The sequence below is a fragment of the Vigna angularis genome, chromosome 1, assembly GCF_016808095.1.
Source record: "Vigna angularis cultivar LongXiaoDou No.4 chromosome 1, ASM1680809v1, whole genome shotgun sequence".
Classification (NCBI taxonomy): Eukaryota; Viridiplantae; Streptophyta; class Magnoliopsida; order Fabales; family Fabaceae; genus Vigna; species Vigna angularis.
In genome coordinates, this window is record NC_068970.1 from 55,047,764 (window position 1) to 55,068,974 (window position 21,211).

The 21,211-nt window shown below is 33.0% G+C and overlaps 1 protein-coding gene across 2 annotated transcripts; it reads left to right on the top strand.

The window, feature by feature from the left end:
* Nucleotides 1-11,213: 11,213 nt before the first annotated feature.
* LOC108339345 (protein LIGHT-DEPENDENT SHORT HYPOCOTYLS 10) lies at nucleotides 11,214-19,445 on the top strand. Of its 2 annotated transcripts, none has more exons than XM_052870153.1 (2): nucleotides 11,214-11,942; nucleotides 12,088-13,201. In XM_052870153.1, the coding sequence occupies exon 1, from the start codon at nucleotides 11,367-11,369 to the stop codon at nucleotides 11,907-11,909; it is 543 nt and encodes a 180-aa protein (XP_052726113.1). In that variant the 5' UTR covers nucleotides 11,214-11,366; the 3' UTR covers nucleotides 11,910-11,942; nucleotides 12,088-13,201. The 2 variants fall into 2 exon arrangements, with proteins under 2 accessions (XP_052726113.1, XP_017431976.1); XM_017576487.2 differs by lacking the exon at nucleotides 12,088-13,201 and adding an exon at nucleotides 19,191-19,445 and having other exon boundaries at nucleotides 11,223-11,942.
* The last annotated feature ends 1,766 nt before the right edge of the window (nucleotides 19,446-21,211 follow it).

Here is a 21,211-nt window from a genome sequence, read left to right on the forward strand (position 1 = left end):
TATTGTCACAATAGAGAGCAGGAGTCCCAGCTTCCTGAACTTGAAGATCTTGTAGGAGATAATGGATCCACTGTATTTCGCATACAATGGCTGCTATAGCACGATACTTTGCTTCGGTGGAGGATCTGGAAACAATGCTCTGCTTCTTGGATTTCCATGAGATGAGGGATGATCCAAGGAAGATGCAAAATCCTGTAGTAGACCTTCTAGTATTGGGACATGTTGCCCAATCTGAATCATTGAAGGCCTTTTGGTGTATTGGAGAGTCAACTGTAAAAAATAATCCCTCCGAGGGCTTAGATTTTATGTACCTAAGAATATGTTGTACAGCCCGATAATGATAGTTAGTGGGAGATTGCATAAACTGACTTAACAAATTAACAGAGAAACACAAATCAGGTGTAGTATTGGTGAGGTAGAGTAACTTCCCTATCAGTATTCAATAGGAGCTAGGATCATCCAAGTGGTTGTCCATTTTATACAGTGAGCTGGTATCACTTAGAAAGGGGGTAGAGCATGGTTTGCATCCCAACATCCCTGTTTCCTCAAGGATGTCTAGAGCATATTTTCTTAGGCACAAATGAATTCCTTTCTTAGATCTGGCCACCTACAACCCTAGGAAGTATTTAAGTTCTCCCAGATTCTTTATATGGAATATGTTATCCAAGAGACCCTTTATGTGATTGATTTCTGTCATGGAATTCCCTGCCAGTATAATATCATCTACATAGACAAGTAAGGCTGTAAAATCTATAGATGTCTTTTTGATAAAAAGTGAGTAATCTGATTTGGATTGAATATAATTGACAGAAATCAGAAAAGAAGATAATTTTTCAAACCATTGCCTACTGGCTTGTTTTAGTCCATATAGAGACTTAGTAAGCCTGCAAACCTGACCTTTTTCATGGACATTAAGACCAGGTGGTGGCTCCATGGAAACCTCTTCATTTAGATCCCCATGTAGGAAGGCATTGTCCACATCAAGTTGATGCAGGAACCAATTATTTGAGGCTGCAAGAGCAATAAGTAATCTAACATTAGTGAGTTTTGCAATAGGGGAGAAGGTGTCCAAATAGTCTATCCCTTCTTGTTGGGTATAGCCTTTTGTTACTAGGCGAGCCTTATATCTCTCTATAGTGCCATCAGCGTTTTATTTAGTCTTGTACACCCATCTACAACCAATTGGTGTTTTTCCCAGAGGTAGTTGTGTTAAATACCAGGTATTATTGTCTTGTAAGGCCTTGATCTCTCTCTGCATAGCTTCTGCCCACTTACACAAGTTCTTGGCTTCATTATAAGAGTGAGGTTCATTACTCACAACTATGGCCATAGTATACTTTAAGTGTTTCTCTGAAAAAGAATCACAAGACAATAGATCAGAAATGGGATAAGAAGTTTTACAATTGTTTTTCATAGATAAGGATTGATTAACCTGATGAACATAGTCGTTTAGATACCCTAGAGCCCTTCTAACTCTGTTAGATCTCCTGGAACTGGGATTTTCTTCACTATCAACAATGTTATCATTGCTACTGCTGTCAATGGCAGTTTGTTGTGTCTGCCTTTGATTATTAGTGTCGGTTTAAACAAGTCTCCTATCATCAATAGAATAGTAGTTGCCTAGAAGATCATTAAGAAAGGTAGTTCTGTCTGCCTCTTTGTCATTGGTTTCTCTGTTGGTTTGCTGATTTTTTGTAGGAAAATATGTCTTCATAAATTCTCTAGTGTTGATGTCAAGCACAATGTAACCTTTGACACCACTCTTGTAACCTAGGAAAATTCCCTTCCTAGCTCTTGGGTCAAGCTAATTTCTGTTGTTTTCAAGAGTGGAAGCAGAGCATAGGCACCCAAAGGTTTTCAAGTTCAAGTAAGTGGGAGGAGTATTATAAACAAGGTCATGGGGAGTTTTGTTATATATTGAGAATGGGGGTAGGTAACCTATTTATTAAGTAAACTACGTGACTGACAGCATAAGACCAATAGGTATTAGGCATACTAGATTGAGAAAGAAGGCTACGGGTCACATTAAGGATATGTTGGTGTTTACACTCCACAACAAAATTCTGTTCAGGAGTTTCAACACAGCTTTTTTGATGGTTGATGCCATACAAACCATACAAGTTAACACAATTAAATTCAGGTCCATTATCTGACCTAATGGTTTTGACCATTTTATCAAATTGATTTTTAACTTTGATAATAAAATTTTGCAGTAAATCTCTAGTTTGGCCCTTATTGTTCATTAAAAAAGCCCAAGTATGTCTGCTGTAGTCATCAACTGTAGAAAGAAAGTACTTATGGCCATGAATAGAAGAAATGGAAAGAGGACCCCATATATTACAGTGAATTATTTCAAAGCATTCAGTGGTCAAAGAAACACTTCTAGGAAAAGGCAATTTATGTTGTTTAGCATAGTGGCAAGTATCACAAACAATATCAGGGCTCATTTGCACATAAGGAAAACTTTCACATATTTGTTTAACAGTCTTGTGTCCAGGATGGCCTAACCTATAATGCCACAAATTTACATCAACTTGTTTATAAGAGAAAACAGACTTTGAAACAAAATTTTGGTTCGGATTAGGAAAAACTTGTAGATAATAGAGACCTTTGTAAGGATTAGCACACCTAATCATCTTCAATGTAGAATTCTCCCTTATCCGACAAACCTTAGAAGAAAAAGTTAGGTTGCAATTTAAGTCTTTGATAAGACTTTGGACAGAAATAAGATTAAAGGAAAAATCATGAATATATAGGACATTAAAAAGAATAAAATCTTTAGAGAATTAAACAGTCACTGCATGTTCAGTAGTGATAACAGAGTTATTTGGGAGTCTAACAGAAATGGGCTTAATTTTATAAAAAGTGGCAAAGTTGTTTTTTCTCATGGGTCACATGATCAGTGGTCCCAATGTCAATAATCCAAGAAAAGTTACCTTGTTTGTCTTTTGTGTTATTTCTCTGTATCTGGTTGATCTTATGAGTAGATTCATCAACCTTTTCTATCATTCTGAGAAGTTTCTGCATCTGCTCTGGGGTAAAAGAGTTGAAGGCATCATTGGTGCTGCCCTAATGAGTGGCTTGAACACTGTCTGGGCCAGAACTGCTCTGGCAGACATTGGCTGAATTCTAGTCAACCTTTTTGTCTTGATTGCTGTCATTTTTCTTATACCAAGGTGGGTAACCGTGCTTGGAATAACACTCATCCACAATATGATTCATCTTGTTGCAGTAGGAACATTGTTTTCCATAGTTAGGATTTCTTCCTCTTCCTTGGCCACGCGATCCAGCACCACGCCCTTGGTTTTTCCAGGTCTGGTCAGGTCTCCAATTGTTGTTTTTGTCAGCAACATTGGCTAGAACTTTAGTCTTAGCAGCTGGTTATGATTGATAGTGCCAGAACCTGGTTTTTCTTGTCTTTCTTGCTGCATTATGAGTGAGAAAACACAATTGATGTTGGGGAGGGGATCCATTAAGAGGATTTGAGTTCTCACAGTGTTGTAGGTATCATTCAGCCCCTTTAAGAAACATATAACATGTTCTATTTCTCTGTATTTCAGAGAAATCTTTGAGAGTTCACAATTGCAAGGGATGTCACACGTACAGCTGGGTATGGGTCTAAGGAATTCCAATTCTTCCCAAAGAATCTTTAAATCTGTGAAAAACTGGCTAACACTTCTTTCTCCCTATTTGATTGAATGAATGTCTTGAAGTAAGTCAGAAATCTTAAAGTAGTCACCTTTAGAGAATCTTTCCTTCAATTCATCCTATAACTCTTTGGCTTCTTCAACATATATCACACTTTCTGCAATCTGTGGAGAAAGTGTCTTTATAATCCAAGAAAGAACCATCGTATTGCATCTTTCCCATGCATTGAATAAAACCTCACTTCTTTGAGGTTTCTTGATTGACCCATCAATGAAATTTACCTTATTTTTGGAAAGAAGAGCTCTTCTCATGCTTATGCTCCAAGAAGAGTAATTAGTCTCACTTAGGACTTGAGAGATGAGGGTAAGTCCTGGATTCTCCCCAGGATGCAGATAGAAAGGACTTGCAGGATTTGTGTATTGATCCATGTGATCCATTGCAGCAAAAAGCAAGAAGATACCAAGAAAGGAACCAAGAAATAGTAGGAAAGAATTCTGGGGCAGCGGAAGCAGAGCAGGTATTAAACCTGCTCTGATACCATATTCGGTAGCAAGGCCCAATAGCCTTTAAACGAGAGGCCCATCTCCTTGAGCCCGCAAAAGATAAAAAATATCTCTTGCCTCAGTCTTTTCCAGAGAAGCCATCCTTTTCAGATGATAGAGAGAGAAAGAGCTCGAGGCTCTTCTGAAGGCTTAGAGAGAGAAGAGAAGAGAAGCTTCACTTGAAGCGCATAAGCATGGACGTTGGGAGAAGAAAAGAAGAAGATCAGCGGAGGACCTTCAACAGAGGTAAGAAAAACACAATCTTTATTTATTCTCTATAATACTGCCTTCTCAATATTCTGTGTTACAACTGAAAATGAAAGGGAGAAACTTTATTTATAGAATTCTCGGGAAAAAGGAGAAAACCATAAAACTAGAAAACCTTAACTAACTAATTAAACCTGATTATTGTACTTGGAGAGTAATCCAACCGATTATCTTAGTCCGAATAAGCCCTAAACAAATACATAAAGAAAGACAAATTAAAAGGCTTAGTTAGAGAAAAAAATTGAAATTTTAGCATCGATTAGACACGACACCATCACAAGTTGATATGAGTTCTTCCGTATAAAGGTGAATTATTATGATGATGTTGTGCTTGGCCATAAATGCTAATTTTCTATCTTTAAAACCTCGGAATCACCAAGGTAATAATGTCAAGCCTCGTATATAACTTTCCTTAAAACAAGGCTTAGTTACCAATGTTCACCATCTCGTGTATTATTGTTGGACAACACTACGTAATATTCGTTATTGGATACTATAAAATTGAATCAGTGTTTTTGTTTACACATGCAGAGAAATTCAAAACCGAATGGGTCCACTGGCTGCAAGAAGTATCTCTGCTAAAGAGGTTTTGGCAGAGAATAACAGTACTAAGGAGTAACTAACGAAAAAGATGGCTAATCTATAGGGCTTATAAAAAGGGGTCCAAAGTTGTACTCTTAATGACTAGACATCCATTCATATTTGGCTGGCTAGGTTGTCTAAACTCAAATCATTCATTTATTTTTCCTTACTTTAAACAAAGAGAGAAAGGACAAATCAGAGTTAATTAATGGCATTTTGCAAATTGAAAATGATTACATTGCTTTGCTGCTGATTCTGTGTTAGGGTACATATGCGTTTCAAGTGATATAACTCCTTCAAAAAGTGCATGATTTCCATTGTTTTGAGCATTTAGCTACTTATAATTAGACTGAACAGAAGATGTAATAATATTGATGGATGGTGAAAAGCAGAGATATATTATTACCAGCATTTTAACCTGGTACAACATGGAATTGTCTGCCAAAAATTAGACAAGGAATCCTGGTATAAGACAAAGGAAGAGCCAAAGGTTAAACTCCAAACCTTTGTCACTATTTTTCTGAAATGACTTCCATTGACTGTAGGAAAGGAAAAAAAATAGTAAAAAACATATATTTCTGAAAAAGGAAAAAGAAAGCAATGGTTGATTGCTTAGTGATGTAATTAGAGGATGAAGAGTGTGACAGCTAATGGTGGTTCGTGGAGCAGGGTCATCATGAGTTCATGTTCTCAGGAATTGTACTCACTTAGTAATTCTTCGTTTTCATCTTTGCTTTCAGAGTAGACCCATGGAGAGTGATATAAATTCTCATGTTTTTAGCACTGCAATTTGGTTTTTTTCTTTTTTTCTAAGGGTGTTTTTGGTTTAAGAACACTTGAATCTTTTTCTAAAGGGCGGTTGACGTTGTTGGTGGAATTTGACCAGGTCAGTGTGGGACCCAAAGTAATAGAAAAGAAACTGCATAACTCTTTTTACTTTTCTATATTTTTAAATATAAGATTTTTATATTTCAGAGATTATCAAATATAATGAATTAACATTGTGGTAAGATAGAAATTTAAATATAAACGTTATTAAAAAATGATGATAAAGTATAATTTCTATACAATTGTTTTATTCTTATACAATATTTTAAATTCTTATATTCTAATAAAAAATTATCATTCTTAAAAAAATAATTAAATCACATTAATTTTGGTAAAAGTAGAAACTACAAATGTAGATATATTTTAAATATTTTTTACGTGATATTTGATTGTTTGCCTCCAGACAAAGAAGATGGAAGTTTGGTAATTACCTGAGTTTATTGAAACGATTTTGTAATAAAAAGTTAGTGAATTCGTAATAATCTTTTTATTAGTACCCATGATCAACAATTTATTTTTTTTATTTTTATTTCTGTTATGAAATGATTTTAACGGGTGCATGCACAGAAAAAAGCACTCACCACCACTTACATGGTTGTACACAGCAAAAAAGTGATGAGAGGTTATAATTTTATCCTTGTATGATTCTTACCCTAGAAAATATCTTACTACAAAGCATTAGTTTAAATTGTTGTTTAGATTATTAGCATGATTAAAAAAGCCTACTTAGGTAAATCTGCTCTGTTTTAAATGTCCTTGCATTTTATTGCTCTTTATAATTTTTTTTCTGCTAAACCTAGCTATACATATATATAATTTCATGACATTAAGGTTTCTGGTTAAGGAATAACATTTAGGTTAATTAGTTAAATCATGTTAAAAATAATTTCATTAAGAAAGAAAGATAATTACAGAGAGATGATAGAAACTATTCTTGTACACGATAATGGCCAGAACAAAAACTTATTAAATAAGTAAAATAAATAAGAACTAAAAAATTATACTTTTCATCATTTGTTGAAAACAGCAGAAGCATAATAACATAATTTAAATGGATTCATGAGCACAAATTTCCTTTCTAGCTATCAATTTATTACTTGCTAATCGATGTACAACTTAAGTAGTTTGTTTTGAAAGTAAAACAACGGATTCAAAATAAACAACCTTGTTGGAAATAGACGATGAGAAATTTGATCAAAATAATGGAATTCTTTTACTCCTAATTAAAGTTGATTTTGTTTATGATATGTAAAATTCAATTCACTCTATTTAGTTAATTACAAAAAAACCATTTGCATAAAAACAATTATTTTTTATAACTAAATTGAATATTTATTCATGGAAAAGAAATTAATAGATGAATTAGATAAAATTCATCAAGTGAATCCCAATATGGTTTTCTTAATTAATTAGTGATTTTCCTTTAATTTATTTGTATTATCATCTGAATAAAGAATTATTCAATTCTTTCATTTCACATTAAGGCATTTAATTTAGATGGTGTGAGCGAGATTAGAAGTTATTTCCTTTGTTTGTAAGTAAGAAATATTTAGGTCTTTACACAACTAGTACAGAAAGGGCTTTAGACGTCTATTATTTTGGTCTTTTAACGTCTGATCCCGATCCAACGTCTTTATGGATGACGTTAATGAGACGTCTTTATAGACATCGGACATGGCATTAACCGACGCCTACTACAACTCGTGTCTTTGGGTAGCGTAGTAGCACTTTCTTTCTTTGCTAGTTTCGTCATAAGAAAAAGTTGAGTCTTTTGGACCTCTTATGACATTTCAACCGAAAACCGAATCTAGGTCCTTGCATAGTTTCATTCCAACCGACAATGAAAACGAATACGGTGACATGAGAACTAGACAAGGACCCAGCTTCGGTTTTCGGTTGAAATGCTATAAGACATCCAAAAGACGCAAGCTTTCCTTACGAGAAAACTGGCAAAGGAAGAATGTGCTACTACGCTACCCAAAGACACGAGAAAAACTGCACCAAAACACAACGAAAACTCATTTTAATCGGTTCAAATGGAAGATGAGTAAAAGTAAGTTTAAACGGTTCAAAAAGAGACAAAATGCACCTAGAAATGCAATACCGCGGAGAGAAAAGACGAGAAGGAAGACGAAGACGTGCGCGTAACCGCGGGTTCGATTTGATTTAATAGGAACCAAGACGTCGAACACAGAGGGCACCAACGTCTATTCTCGCCTAGACGTTGGGGCCCTCACTAATATGACGTCCAAAACAACTTTTCACCTATCCTGTTAGGCCATTTAGATGTCGGATGGCGGGATCAGACTTCTATATGGTGGAAAAAACAACTTTTCACCTACCTGTCAGGCATATAAACATCGGTGACATGGGGCCGACGTCTATAATCGTATATAGACGTCGGGGTGGCGGGATCAGATGTCTATATGAAGAAAAAAAAGAACTTTTCATCTATCTGTCAGACATAGACACGTCTGTTAGGAGGGGCACTGACGTCTATAATGTTATAGACGTCAGTGCCCCCTTTAACAGACTTCTATGTGTCCAACTTATTTACGAAAATTCCACTTGTCAATAATTTACGTTGATTATTTTGTGGTCCGATGTCTACAGGGTGACGTTAAAGGTCAATTCTGCACTAGTTTTGAGTTATGATTTACTTCATTTTGCAATCTTTTTAAAATTAAACACAAAAACATTTTTTTTTCATTAAACACAAAATAGAAACTATTATCATGTTGAGTGAAACGATTAAATATAAAAATTAAATTTGAGCTTTTAGGAATAAGATGATTAGAAAAGAATAACCTCCTCATCATCGGTTAGATTTCATTACTCATCAACAAAGTGATTCATAAGTATGCCAAACGAAAAAAAAAAATCCATAAGAATGGTTGATTAAAAATGCGTTTAACAATTCAACATCTAACAAGTTATAACTTTGTTTGACTAAATTATTAGTTGATTTACCAAAATAAGTTTGTTGATACACTACTCTATTTTAGTAGTTTAACTTTTTCAACACTTGGAATGTTTAGTTTGTTTATCTTTCTTTACTTTTAACATGCATTTTTGGAAACAATCTTGAAATATGTTACGATATTTACCCCTCTTATTAGTATCTAACCTATGAGGTGGAATATGTCATGAGCTATGATGATGAATCAATGGCCTATAAGCTAGCTAGTAAAAGCTTTTGAAAAAAAAAATGAGAATCCCCTAGGAAAAGAACAAAAAGGGGTGGTCATATATATTGTATCTAGCTAGGTCGGGAACAAGAAGTTTTTTGGATCATTTGCATTATTGCCCCAGCACATTTCTAACATGTAAACATAGAAGCTCAACACAAACTGATCACCACATAATAGCTGCCAACCACCTGGTATCTGCAAATCTGATACTTGTGTCTGGTTGGCAGTGTTAGTATCAGGCTAGTTCTAGGTAGGGAAGCATGGCTAAGCTCTGTTGTTTAAAGTATGTTAGATTGATAGGACCTGATATAGAATTCTGAGTTTCTTTGAGTGTTGGATCTTAATACATTGGATATTTCTTTTATACGAGTTAGAGCATGCCAAATACAAATATGAAATTTTTTGAAGTTATATATATATATATATATATATATATATATATATATATATATATATATATATTCATTTTTTGACTTCTTCTAAGTCTAAATTCCTTACCACATATATTTTATGATTATTGTTAGTATTTTCATATGTTCCAATCAGTGAAATTCATTTTTGATTCATGAAGATACATGTCTAGATCAGCAAGGGGTGGAAGAGTTAATGTATAGTGTAAAAACTTCAACAAGCACCATAATGTGTTAAGGACATCTCCGGGAGTCATGGACCATCACACAAAGTTGTCTATCTATTTTGTACCAATCTTTCTTTTCAGTGTCTTGTTTCCTTTTATTCTTTGATTTGATCATAAACATGAAGACGGAATTTCTTTTTCCCATCCTCAATCTTTCATTGTTTCCTTTTTGCTGCAATTGCAAATCGGTATATTAATTTGATTTGATCGTGGCTATGCTAATTAATCGGAATACGTATGTACGGGTATAATTATTAGCAGCGCCTCACTTCAGACGAGAATTTACCAGAAGGGAATGATTTTTCTCTACATCACTTTCTCTCAACATATAGATCTTATGCGTGTGATTCAATCTTTAAAATACTATATGCCCACTTTCTACATCATTATCCATTTGAATATTATGTTGCTGAGATAATTACCATACATATGCCACAATCTAACCTAATCATTATAGCTCATTACTATGAATTTGTCTGCTTTCATGTGTAGGTAGTTTCAAAACATGGTTTTGTACATACAAAAGAATTAAAAGGGGAAGAAAGAAAGAAGATGAAATCTATATATCGTCTTCGAAATTCTTTTGAGTAAAGTTAACCCTTGAGGGCTAATCGAAATGTAATATATGTGTATCACTTTTATTAAAAGGTAACTGGTTGTAAGTTGGGGGGGGTCAGGCATGATTATAGCCATTTGTCAATTCATGCATGGACATGTACTCTCAAACCTGACATTGTTTTGAGCTGAAAATTTCTAAACAGGGGTCAAAGGTATCTCTGCTGCCGCTGCTTACATTTTATAGCAAACTTTCACAAGAGTCTCAAATTAATATTAACAATTACTTTTTCTACCAAATTATTCTGCCCATGTATTCTATATATCTCACTAACAATAATTACACCCAATTTATACTGCACCACTACGGCACTTACAACAGATAACACTAAAAAATAAGCCATTAAAGTATCAAACCCTATACTGTGGGTCATTATTACTTTGAAACAGTACTGCGGATAATAACCAAGTTGAGTGGACTGGATTAATCTTACTGATAGAGATAGAATCTGGATTCACCAATTTTCTGCATAAAATTTCAAATCTTATTAAAAAACACCAAAAGCAACTAGAAGAACTACCAGAGTTTTTGTTTATGTATGTAATATATAAAGAAAAGTCCTAAAAATCAAGCAATATTTGGACTATGAGCACCAAGTCGCCGACTAATGAGTAAGCGATTTCTAATCGGCTCCCACTGGATTAGACAAAATCAAGAAAAGAGGGTCCAACACAAACCATTACCAAGTAACAATAATGCCTATTGGGAAAAATGATGATTGGTGAGATTGTATTATTGATGATTCCATACCCAATATAATTGCACAAACAAGCATCTTTTTTCCTATCTACAGAAACACGTACGTAGAGTACAAGGTAGAAATACAAATACGAGAGAAATGGAGGAGGAGAAGAAAAGCACCTTCAAAAGGGCCCACACTATGTCCTCTCAAAAGACCACAAGACGTGATTTTCATCTTTCTCCACTGCACCAACTCATTCCTTCTCTCACTCACTCCCTCACCCTCTTATTTCTTCCGTAAACTCCATATCCATCACTATATATATATAAATATATATATCTTTCCCCGTAGCATACATAGTAACCGATCAACCATGTCTACCCAGATTCAAAACGTTTCTTCTCACCATGGTTCCTCCTCCTCATCTTTATCGCAACACCCTCCCTCCAATCACCAACCGCTCAGCCGTTATGAGTCACAAAAACGGCGAGACTGGAACACCTTCGGGCAGTACCTGAAGAATCAGAGTCCCCCAGTTGCTCTCTCACAGTGCAACTTCAACCATGTGCTGGATTTCCTTCGTTATCTTGATCAATTCGGAAAGACCAAGGTCCACTTGCACGGTTGCATCTTCTTCGGTCAACCTACCCCTCCTGCACCTTGTGCCTGCCCTCTCAGACAGGCATGGGGCAGTCTCGATGCCCTCATCGGCCGCCTTCGTGCCGCCTATGAAGAGCACGGTGGCTCGCCGGAGACTAATCCCTTTGGAGGCGGAGCTATTCGCGTGTACCTTCGTGAGGTGAAGGAGTGTCAAGCAAAGGCTAGAGGGATCCCATATAAGAAAAAGAAGAAGAAGAGAAACACAATCATTAAGGGGACTCAGAGTGCAAAAGATATTGAGCAACAAGCTTCTTGAGCCAATATATATCTATATATCCATATATGGACGGTAAATTTTTCATATTATATACGACGCACATGATTGTTGATTTATATATATGTTTAATTTTGATTCATGAAAACCCCAAAACCCTTTAGAATACTTGAATTACAAACTAACTCGCGGCTTGATTACATCCATTAATATGGAACAGGTTATTATAGGGAAATTGGAAGCCTTTACAAAACAAGATAAAAAACTTGGAGTTTGCGTAGATGCTATTTGTAGCTTACAAAACCCTAGAAGCAGAATAAAAACCCTAATATTTCATTGTCGATCGGAAAGGGCTTGGCCGAAACATATTTTACTGGCTAAGACAGTAAGAGTAATGATTAGAATAGAAAGAATAGTGTTTCTCTCCTCCTCCTCTCTTTCTTTCTCTCTCCTATCATTCAAAACACTGTTATTGCAGTTTCCTAATTAAATACTCTCAGGTGTTTGCTTTATGCGAAATTTGACCCTTTTGTGATTCTGCGAGATTTCTTGTGCTCCCCATGGATGTGTGAGCTTGATCTATATATCATACGTTGCATGTGATTACATACACAATCTGACGTAGTTAAAGGCTACAAGAGATTAAAGAAATACATATTCATATTTTTATTAATGACAAACAATTCTCCTTCGACACAGAAATTGGTGGTTTAACAGCATAAACTTAATTATTTTTCCACACACATTTATTCAATGTTGGCCATTCTTTTATTAATGGTTATTTGTCTGTGCATGTGAAGAGACAAGTGGCCTTGGACATGCCCTTTTTGTTTGTCTTGTGACTTTCTCTAGATTGTTATATACTACTTAATTGTCTCTTATTAGTGGAAGCTGACTCCAGTACTTTGTCATAGTTATCTAATAATGTCTGTATTTCTTAACAGCGTGATATGATAGAGCTCAAAAAATGCAAAAAGGAATTATTTTCTAAAGCAGAAAAGAATGAAAGAGAAAGTGAAATGGTACATTTGTTTTTATTAAATTAACAAAAAGGAAAGAAAAAAGTAGCGTAGATAGATAAATAACTCGATAACCGATCACTTAAACTTATCTGAGGTTTGTGAGGGGAAGGATATAATTAATATTCAAGTCCGGTGTTTATGTTCAAGCTTTATATGTGTACATGGATATACCAACAAAGGCTTCAATAATTTGTTGGCCCTACCAGAAATGTCCATTTGTCTCTAAAATAACTCTGACAAAGATCATGTTTGTCACAGGGAAAGTAAGTTATTAAGGATTGTGTTAGAAAAAGAGAAAGTAATATTTCACTTTAGGGCTCATTATCCAGAAACAAGAATTATATTTTATTATATATATATATATATATATATATATATATATATTAAAAGTATAGGATTAATAGTGACTCTCCCTAGATAAGTTTTAGTGTTTTTTTGTAAGATAAAGAAACAGACGTTCATTTACACATGGATATCAATTAATGGAGACACACCTCTTGCTCTAGCTTGGTCATTTTATCAATAATACTATTTTGTTTGCTTCTAAAAGAAATTGATAGGTACATATTGCCTCATTTTTAGTGCTTCTCCTTCTATCGTTTTGAACCATGCTTTCTTACACGAAATTACTTTCGCAGTCCGAGTTTTAGAATTCAATTTTCTAAAATCATAATCAGACCAAATTATAACAAGAAGGTTGAATATTATTCTCTGTTTTCTTTGTTTTCTTCACTGGTCTTTTTTAAATACATACACGTTTATATGTTTTATAGATTGAAAAGTGATTGTAGATTCTTAAATATTTTAGCTAAAGAATATTTGATTAAACATTTGTCAACACATTAGTTGCTTATTGTCTTCGTTCTCCACATGGCCAAGCTCTCCGTGATCATGCTCATTATCATATCGACATCAGATATAAGATTGAAAGTTAGATATTTCTCCACCATAATTTGTTCTTGAGTTCATGCCAAGTAGTCAATAATCCAATGTCCTATAACCTCATCCATATTCCACTGTTTTGTAGATAATAAGCTAGTCCCTTAAGCATATGATCACGGACTCAACTTCTAAAAATATTTTCTTGGAAATGTTCACCCCTTAAATGGATCTTGGTTGACTTTCTTCCTTTATTTCTTGAAGTTTCTCATCTGGAACTTGTATTAGGCAACTCACAGCTGCATTTCGTGGTCAAAATGTTCCTCAAGAAAAGTTTGCTAGCTCATGAATAATTAGAAGTCCAAACAATTGTTTTCATTAGGGATGATGACAAGGTGGAACTTTTAAAAGTTCCATTCTGTTTTAAATTTATATTACTTAAATTCATCGAATTGTTTTAATCTAGTTTAAATTTGGATTTAAATTAGATTAAATTCATATCCATTTAATTGGAATAAAATTGAGGTTATTATGTGTGGTAAACTTAAATTAAATTTTATTTAAATTAATTCATAGTTGCTATTTTTACTAGATAATTAAGACATTTTTAAGATTAAATTATTAATTTTGACAGAGAAATCATGGATTATAACAGCACAGTTGTTTAAATGTTTAATAATTCTAATTGATGTTTTTTCTTTGTATATCAATTTTCTCGTTACTTATTTTTTTTAAACAATTTTTTTTCTTATCATGATCATATAAAAGACGTGTCATATATGCTTATATTATCTGCGCATTTTTAATACGTCTTATTACTTAATAGAATTTTATCATTTCCTCTAATATTATTCTTTAAAAAGAAAGTTGTATTATAAATAAGACTATTTTTTATATATACTTTTTTTTAATTAGAAAAGGAATATTTATAAATGTAGTATTTAGAGTACTTTAACTTGTATACATTTATGAAATTATAGGTCGTGTTATAGAAGAGGAAATATGTACTTGAACTCGCCTAGTGTGTATTCTAAGTACTTCTAAAGTCTACCAATAACCCTTTACCCACAAAAGTAGGTTGTCAACAAAATACTATCATAAAACACACATTATCCTTTTAGAGTCCATAAAACACAAATTATTCTTTTAGAGTTATTTTATAATGACAACGAAATCTTATCTGCTTATACACTAATGTTGTGTTGATATTATGAACATATGTTCATCCTTAATGGTCTCAGTTAATCATATTATAGACTTGTTTGATAGAGTTGTTGTTTCCTTACCTTTACAATTGCTAGATATTTCTCTTTTTGTGCTATAATTGATAATACTTGACAATGTCTTGATCTTAATCTAAACTAAATACACATTTACATTTTACATATAAAATAAAACACATATAAAAACAAAAAGTCAGTCTTGACTAAACTAGATTAACATTGGTTTTTGGACTTTTTAAAAATCCAATCTTAGATCATTTAAAATAAATTTAAATTATTTGGTTGGATGTTATTATGTAGTGAATATATTTGGATTTTTTAATTTTTATTTTATATATAAATATTATTATGTATTATTTTTTTTTATATGTGACAAAAGAGGAACATTTAGGTATTTAAACTCTTTTACAAAAGCAATCTTACGTACGACAAAGCATAAAAAAAAAGCTAAAAAAATACAAAATTACAACTACATAAAACTTTGGTACAGAGAACCCTACTCCTCCCATATATTATCATTTTAATAAATCCCTACAAAACTTACCTAGTGGAACGTATCAAAACCTATACAATTCATGATTTGAATTAGAAGGTACAATATTTTGTTTCCCATATTGCAGGTTCTATTTCTAAATTCTAAAAAACATTAGGTTTTGCAGTGGTAGCTCCATCTGTTCTACAAATTGTATTTTTGCAGTCTGACCTTTTTCTACACCTTTCATCTAACATTTTGTTCTTCTATTATTTGTTTTCAACTCTTCTTTTCATATTAGAGTCTTGTTACACTCACTCCTATTGCACTAACATAGTATTGTACCCTTTTAGAATGGCACGAAACTGCTACATTATACAATAAAAACACTCTAAACTATAGAGTCTTAGAGAAAAGTTAGAGCATGCAACAGAGAAAAAGAAAACCCCCACTAACGGTGCTAAGTATATCATTTTATTATTTTAACCTACTGTAGATATTTATCAAAAGACACGACAAAATGGTATTGAAACATGCATTCATACCCTGTTATTATTATGCATTTTCAAGGGTCCAGTTTAAGTAAACATGTATGTGTGTGTTTATGCATATGCTCTGCCTTATCATCTTTAAAATCACCTGCACAACATGCTAGGCAGTAGCCATTACAAGTTTCCAAAACTTATTTTCCCTATCCGTTCATTCCACCCCCTAATTTTTTCCTCTCCCAATCTCAATTCATAGCCTTGTATCTAATGTTGGTAGAGAGAACCTTTTCTATATTTTTACTCCTTGTTCTTCTGTTTTTTACTCCTTGTTCTTATGCTTCCCTATGATCAATGTTACGTCATTTTTCTAAGACTATTCATATTATATCAGAGACTTAAAAAAAAATAATTACTCGCTGACCACAACCATAAGATTTGTAAGTATGATTTAATGCCTGGATAGATTAGTAAGATGATCAGGGACCTCAAACATGTTATTGGTCAAATCTGGAACATGAAAGTTTTGGATATTTACTACTTATCGATACTCAAAACTTAATTTGTGCTAAGTAAACGCTTTTACTATATCTATTTTAGTATTCCTAAAAATGATTATTTCTATAAATCCATTCTCGTTGGGGTGGATAAAAAACATCTGGTTTTGATACTTTCAACATTTATAGACACATCCCACTTTAAAAAAATAATTTTTTTTTGGTATTGGTGATTTTTCAATCTGATTGTGTAGAATGAAGAATTGTTGGTTATCATAAAGAGGTCAAGCACTGATGATGGTTATGAGTGAAGGATGGAAAGAGAAAAAACAAATAAGGGTAAATCGAGAAAGACCAGGGAAATGAAAAAAAGAAGAAGAAAAATTAACCATTGATTTAAATTCTCCAAATCTTAACAATTGTGAAAGGCTTACTTATGATGAGAAGAGATATGTCTAACTTTGTCACTGTAGATAGCATCACATTTAATATATTATGTATTAATGAGTTTGATGCAATTGTGATAAGAAATGGTTGATTTGATGGTACAATAAAGGAAAAAAGTTTTGTATTTTCTCTACAGTCTTCCCATATTCTCCTTAAGAAAATTACTTTGTTGAGGGTTGAACCAGTGTTTCTTTATTTTTGAAGTCCATAAGTATAACCTTTAGTCTTCAATTGTAAAGTCCTTAGAATTTTGACATGGAAAGTATAGTCAAAAAGACACATTTCTTGTTGTTTAGCTTTCTTTGGGAACTTTAACAAAAATAAGCACTTTAATTAACGTGGTTCAATAAAAGTCTTCTCCCACTAAATGGGATCTTATTCTATATTGCCTTTTTAGACATATATTCAAAGGGACCCAAACATATGTGTATCAATTCCAACACTTATTTAGCTTTCTATCCTATTTCCATTGAAAATGGTTGGAAGTAATGCTTGCTAATACAAATGATTTGATTTTTCTTCAATCATTCCTACCGAAAACACCTTTGTTTACACTCTTGATCTTCTACTCTTTAACTAATAATTTATTGCTTCCTAAACTTTCCCTAGTTCTAACTATTTTGTTTTTAAGGAGGTTTCGTAGCATCTCTTGTTCATGAATAAAAACATTATTTAACGTGAGTTCTACAAATATAAGTTACTTAAATTTAAAGAGTTATTTATAAATTGAAGAAAGTTCTTTATAAATTAAAGGAACTTGTTTATAATTTGAAGAACTCTGGCTTTACATGACAATCTCTTTAATTTATATATATATATATATATATATATATATATATATATATATATATATATATATATATATATATATATATTGAATTTTAAACAGATTTGATAAGAAATTTGATTATTGAAGATAATTTTAGAAACCAACTCCTACATGTAAAAATTAGTTGAGACACTTACATAAATACCACAGACAGATTTAAGTTTCATATACATCTTCTTATACATAAAATTTAAGTACAAACTTAAACCAGATAAACAAACATTTTTATGATTTACTATATGTCAATACTTTTATGCTATTTTATACTCTCTTTTTTGTCATAAAAGATATTTATATAGATTTATAAACAAATTACTTGAAGAATGGAGACTACTTTACTAGTACTCAAACTAAGGTCCAAAAATCTAAAATTAATAAATAAAATCCACATAAAAATCCGAAACTAAAAGAAATCCATGTTCTATGATTCAAGAATTTCAACCTTTTACATCACAAGGTGTTATGTGTCTGCTGTTGTTAAAAATAATAGCCTCCACTTTTGTTGGCGTATGTCTGAGCATGAATTCTGAAGCACCTTGTTTCGTTGTGAAACAAATTGAAGGCTTCTCTCATCTTGTTCACGTGTGTGTGAGCTTGAAGTTTTAGTCCTTTTGTCATTCTAGTATGATTAGAATGCACTGTTAGCATGATTTCTGACGGCATCTTTCTTTTGTTGTCAGAAATACACAATATTCATATTTTATCTTTTATTAAGTGAATTTTAAATATTAATTTAATTTTATAAAATCAATTTATAAAGTAAAATGTGTACTTATATATTAAATATGAAACTTGAAAATTAATCATAATATAATAATAATGATACGATAAATTTAATAAATAATAAACATCACTCAATTAGGTTTTGGTGGTTTCTCATACATAAATTAAAATAAATTTTAAATTTAATTCCATTTTATAAAACTAACTTATGTAAAATTTGTATCACTTAAATATTGTAAATTTGTTTTATCTATAATGTATATAGAATTTTCAATAATATTAAATCTTTTGTTTTGATTTGTAATTGACTCACAGAAAATCTATTAAATATGAAATCTCCAAATAATATTAAATTTTTTGTTTTGATTTGTAATTGACTCAAAAAAATCCATTGTGAAATTTTGTTTTGGAACTTGAAACAGCAGTTAGCATAGCATTATGCATGATTCATTAGCCTCTATGACCTTTTCATCTTGCTCTTAGACTCTTTCCCCAAGTTTTTACCAGTGATGTTAGAAGGGTTTGATGTTGTTGGAACTTGAAACATGAAACTTGAAACTTGAACTAGCATATGCATAAAAGAAATTACTCACGTTTCGTGTGCATGAATCGTGATACATCCAAAGGCTAATAAAGCTAATGGAAATCGCTACGATTATCAGAGACATGTGGATAACAATAATATTTCAAAATTTGTTTTTGTTGCTTAACCATTTCACTTTGTTTTGACTGTTGTTTGCATGCAGGGCCATACGAAGGAGTTATTGGATAGAGCAGATTTGGCACTTTGAGAAAAGCGCGTCCTAAGAAGTATGATCTCTCTTGGATAAAAAATTATTACAGAAAATCGCTGTGATATTAACAGAATAATCATTTTTAGCAATCTTAAATGTGTGTTAGAGATGTACAACCTTGTAACTTTTCTAACATATATGAGATCTCTTCCCCAAAATAGAAACAAAGACAATGACTACCTTCATAGTGTTGCATTAGTTTTTCCATATTCAGCATTACGCAAATATATATTTAGGCATTATATTGAAATAGGTGGAATTCGAACATTTGGACTAGTAGTGTTAGCATGCTGTCTCTTTATCATCCTATGAACTTTCTTGGACTTCGACTACTGAAAACGCGAAATGTAACCTTAAGCAGAGTAGAAAAAGTAATGCTTTGAAACAAAGTGTTAAGTTGAAACTTAGACACCACAGACAAAAAATGTCTTGTGTTGTTGTCGGAAAATATTATTGTTAAAAATTTTTAACACCGTTTTTATAGTATACAATTTTTTTAAAGTGAAAACATATATATAGTACAGATTTGAAGTCTATATTAAGAATGTATGATACTTTTTATACTAATAAAAATGTAGTTTTTGAGAGAAGTGTCATTCGGGTAGTAGTGGGAAATGATAATTTTCTCGAATGTGAGGGTGTCATTCGCCACCTCCCCTTAGTTATTCAAGGTCGCTCCATTGTTATGCTTATATGCTACCTGTTACGGGTGTTGATATCGTCCTTCCTATAATTGGCTACCTTCTTAGAACAATTCATGTTTTTGAGCTTCCTAAAGGTTTGCCACCCAATCGGGAACACAAATATTCCATTCCCTTGATGGCCGGTGCCTCCCCAGTGAAAGTTCGACTATACCGTTACCCATTTCACCAGAAAAATATTATAGAGCAAATGATTCAAGAAATGCTCCGTGATAGGCTCATTCAGCCTAGCACCAGTCCATTTTCTGCTCTAGTCATCTTAGTTAAGAAGGATACAACTGTAGAAAAAAAAAACTTCAGCCACATGGTAATATTCTTCAATTTATTATAATTATTTTCATTAAATCTTGACAATCTTTAAATCAGTATAAATGGAAACTATTGGTCTATCAAGGAGGGGTTCCATGTGGGTTACACAAACACTAATAACATCTGAACCAACTATATAAGAGATTGACACTACTCTCTACTCAAAACCTTAAGGCAATGAGTTATCGAGTCTTTCACTTTTATATAATGTTTTACTTTCTCATTTTTATTCAATGTAAGACTTGCACTCACACTTGGATTCCCAACAATCTCCCCCTCAAGGGTGAGTCCCTTCCACATAGGTACACTTCCCCTCCAGCGGAAGCATTCCCAACCAACCACAACCACGAGTAGTCCGCCCAAGTGTGAGTCCAAGTCCCACATTGGATAAAAATAAGATGGACATGGGTTTATATACACATAAGATACCTCAATTGATAAGAGGCCTTTTGTAGTGGTACAAAAAAGTAAATCTGTGAGGGCTTGACCCAAAGCGGACAATATCTTAGTGTGGAGATCTATGTGTGTATGTAGAACCTGCCTACAAATGGTATCAAAGCCCATGGTTCAGGTCTGGTGACCGGGCACAAGACAAGTACGTCCCTCCATGATCAGGTGAAGCTCTAGCAGGTGGCCAGTGGCAGATAGCCAGATGAGTCATGAGAGGTGGAGAACAAGAGATGCTCAGTGTTTGACCATGTCTCGTGAGAGAGCAAAGAGAAGTGTTGACCATAGTGTACTCGAGGATAATAAACTTGAGTAAGGAACCCTACCTACCATAGTGTGAAGATTTATGTGCGTGTTATCCCTCCCTACAGAAACTTGAGTAAGGAACAAATAATAAAAATTGAAGATAAAATATACTTAATCTATCTCTATCTTACATCAACAAAATAAAATAAAATAATATTATACCTAAATAAATGAAAAATCAAACTAAATATTACTGGACCCAAACTAATA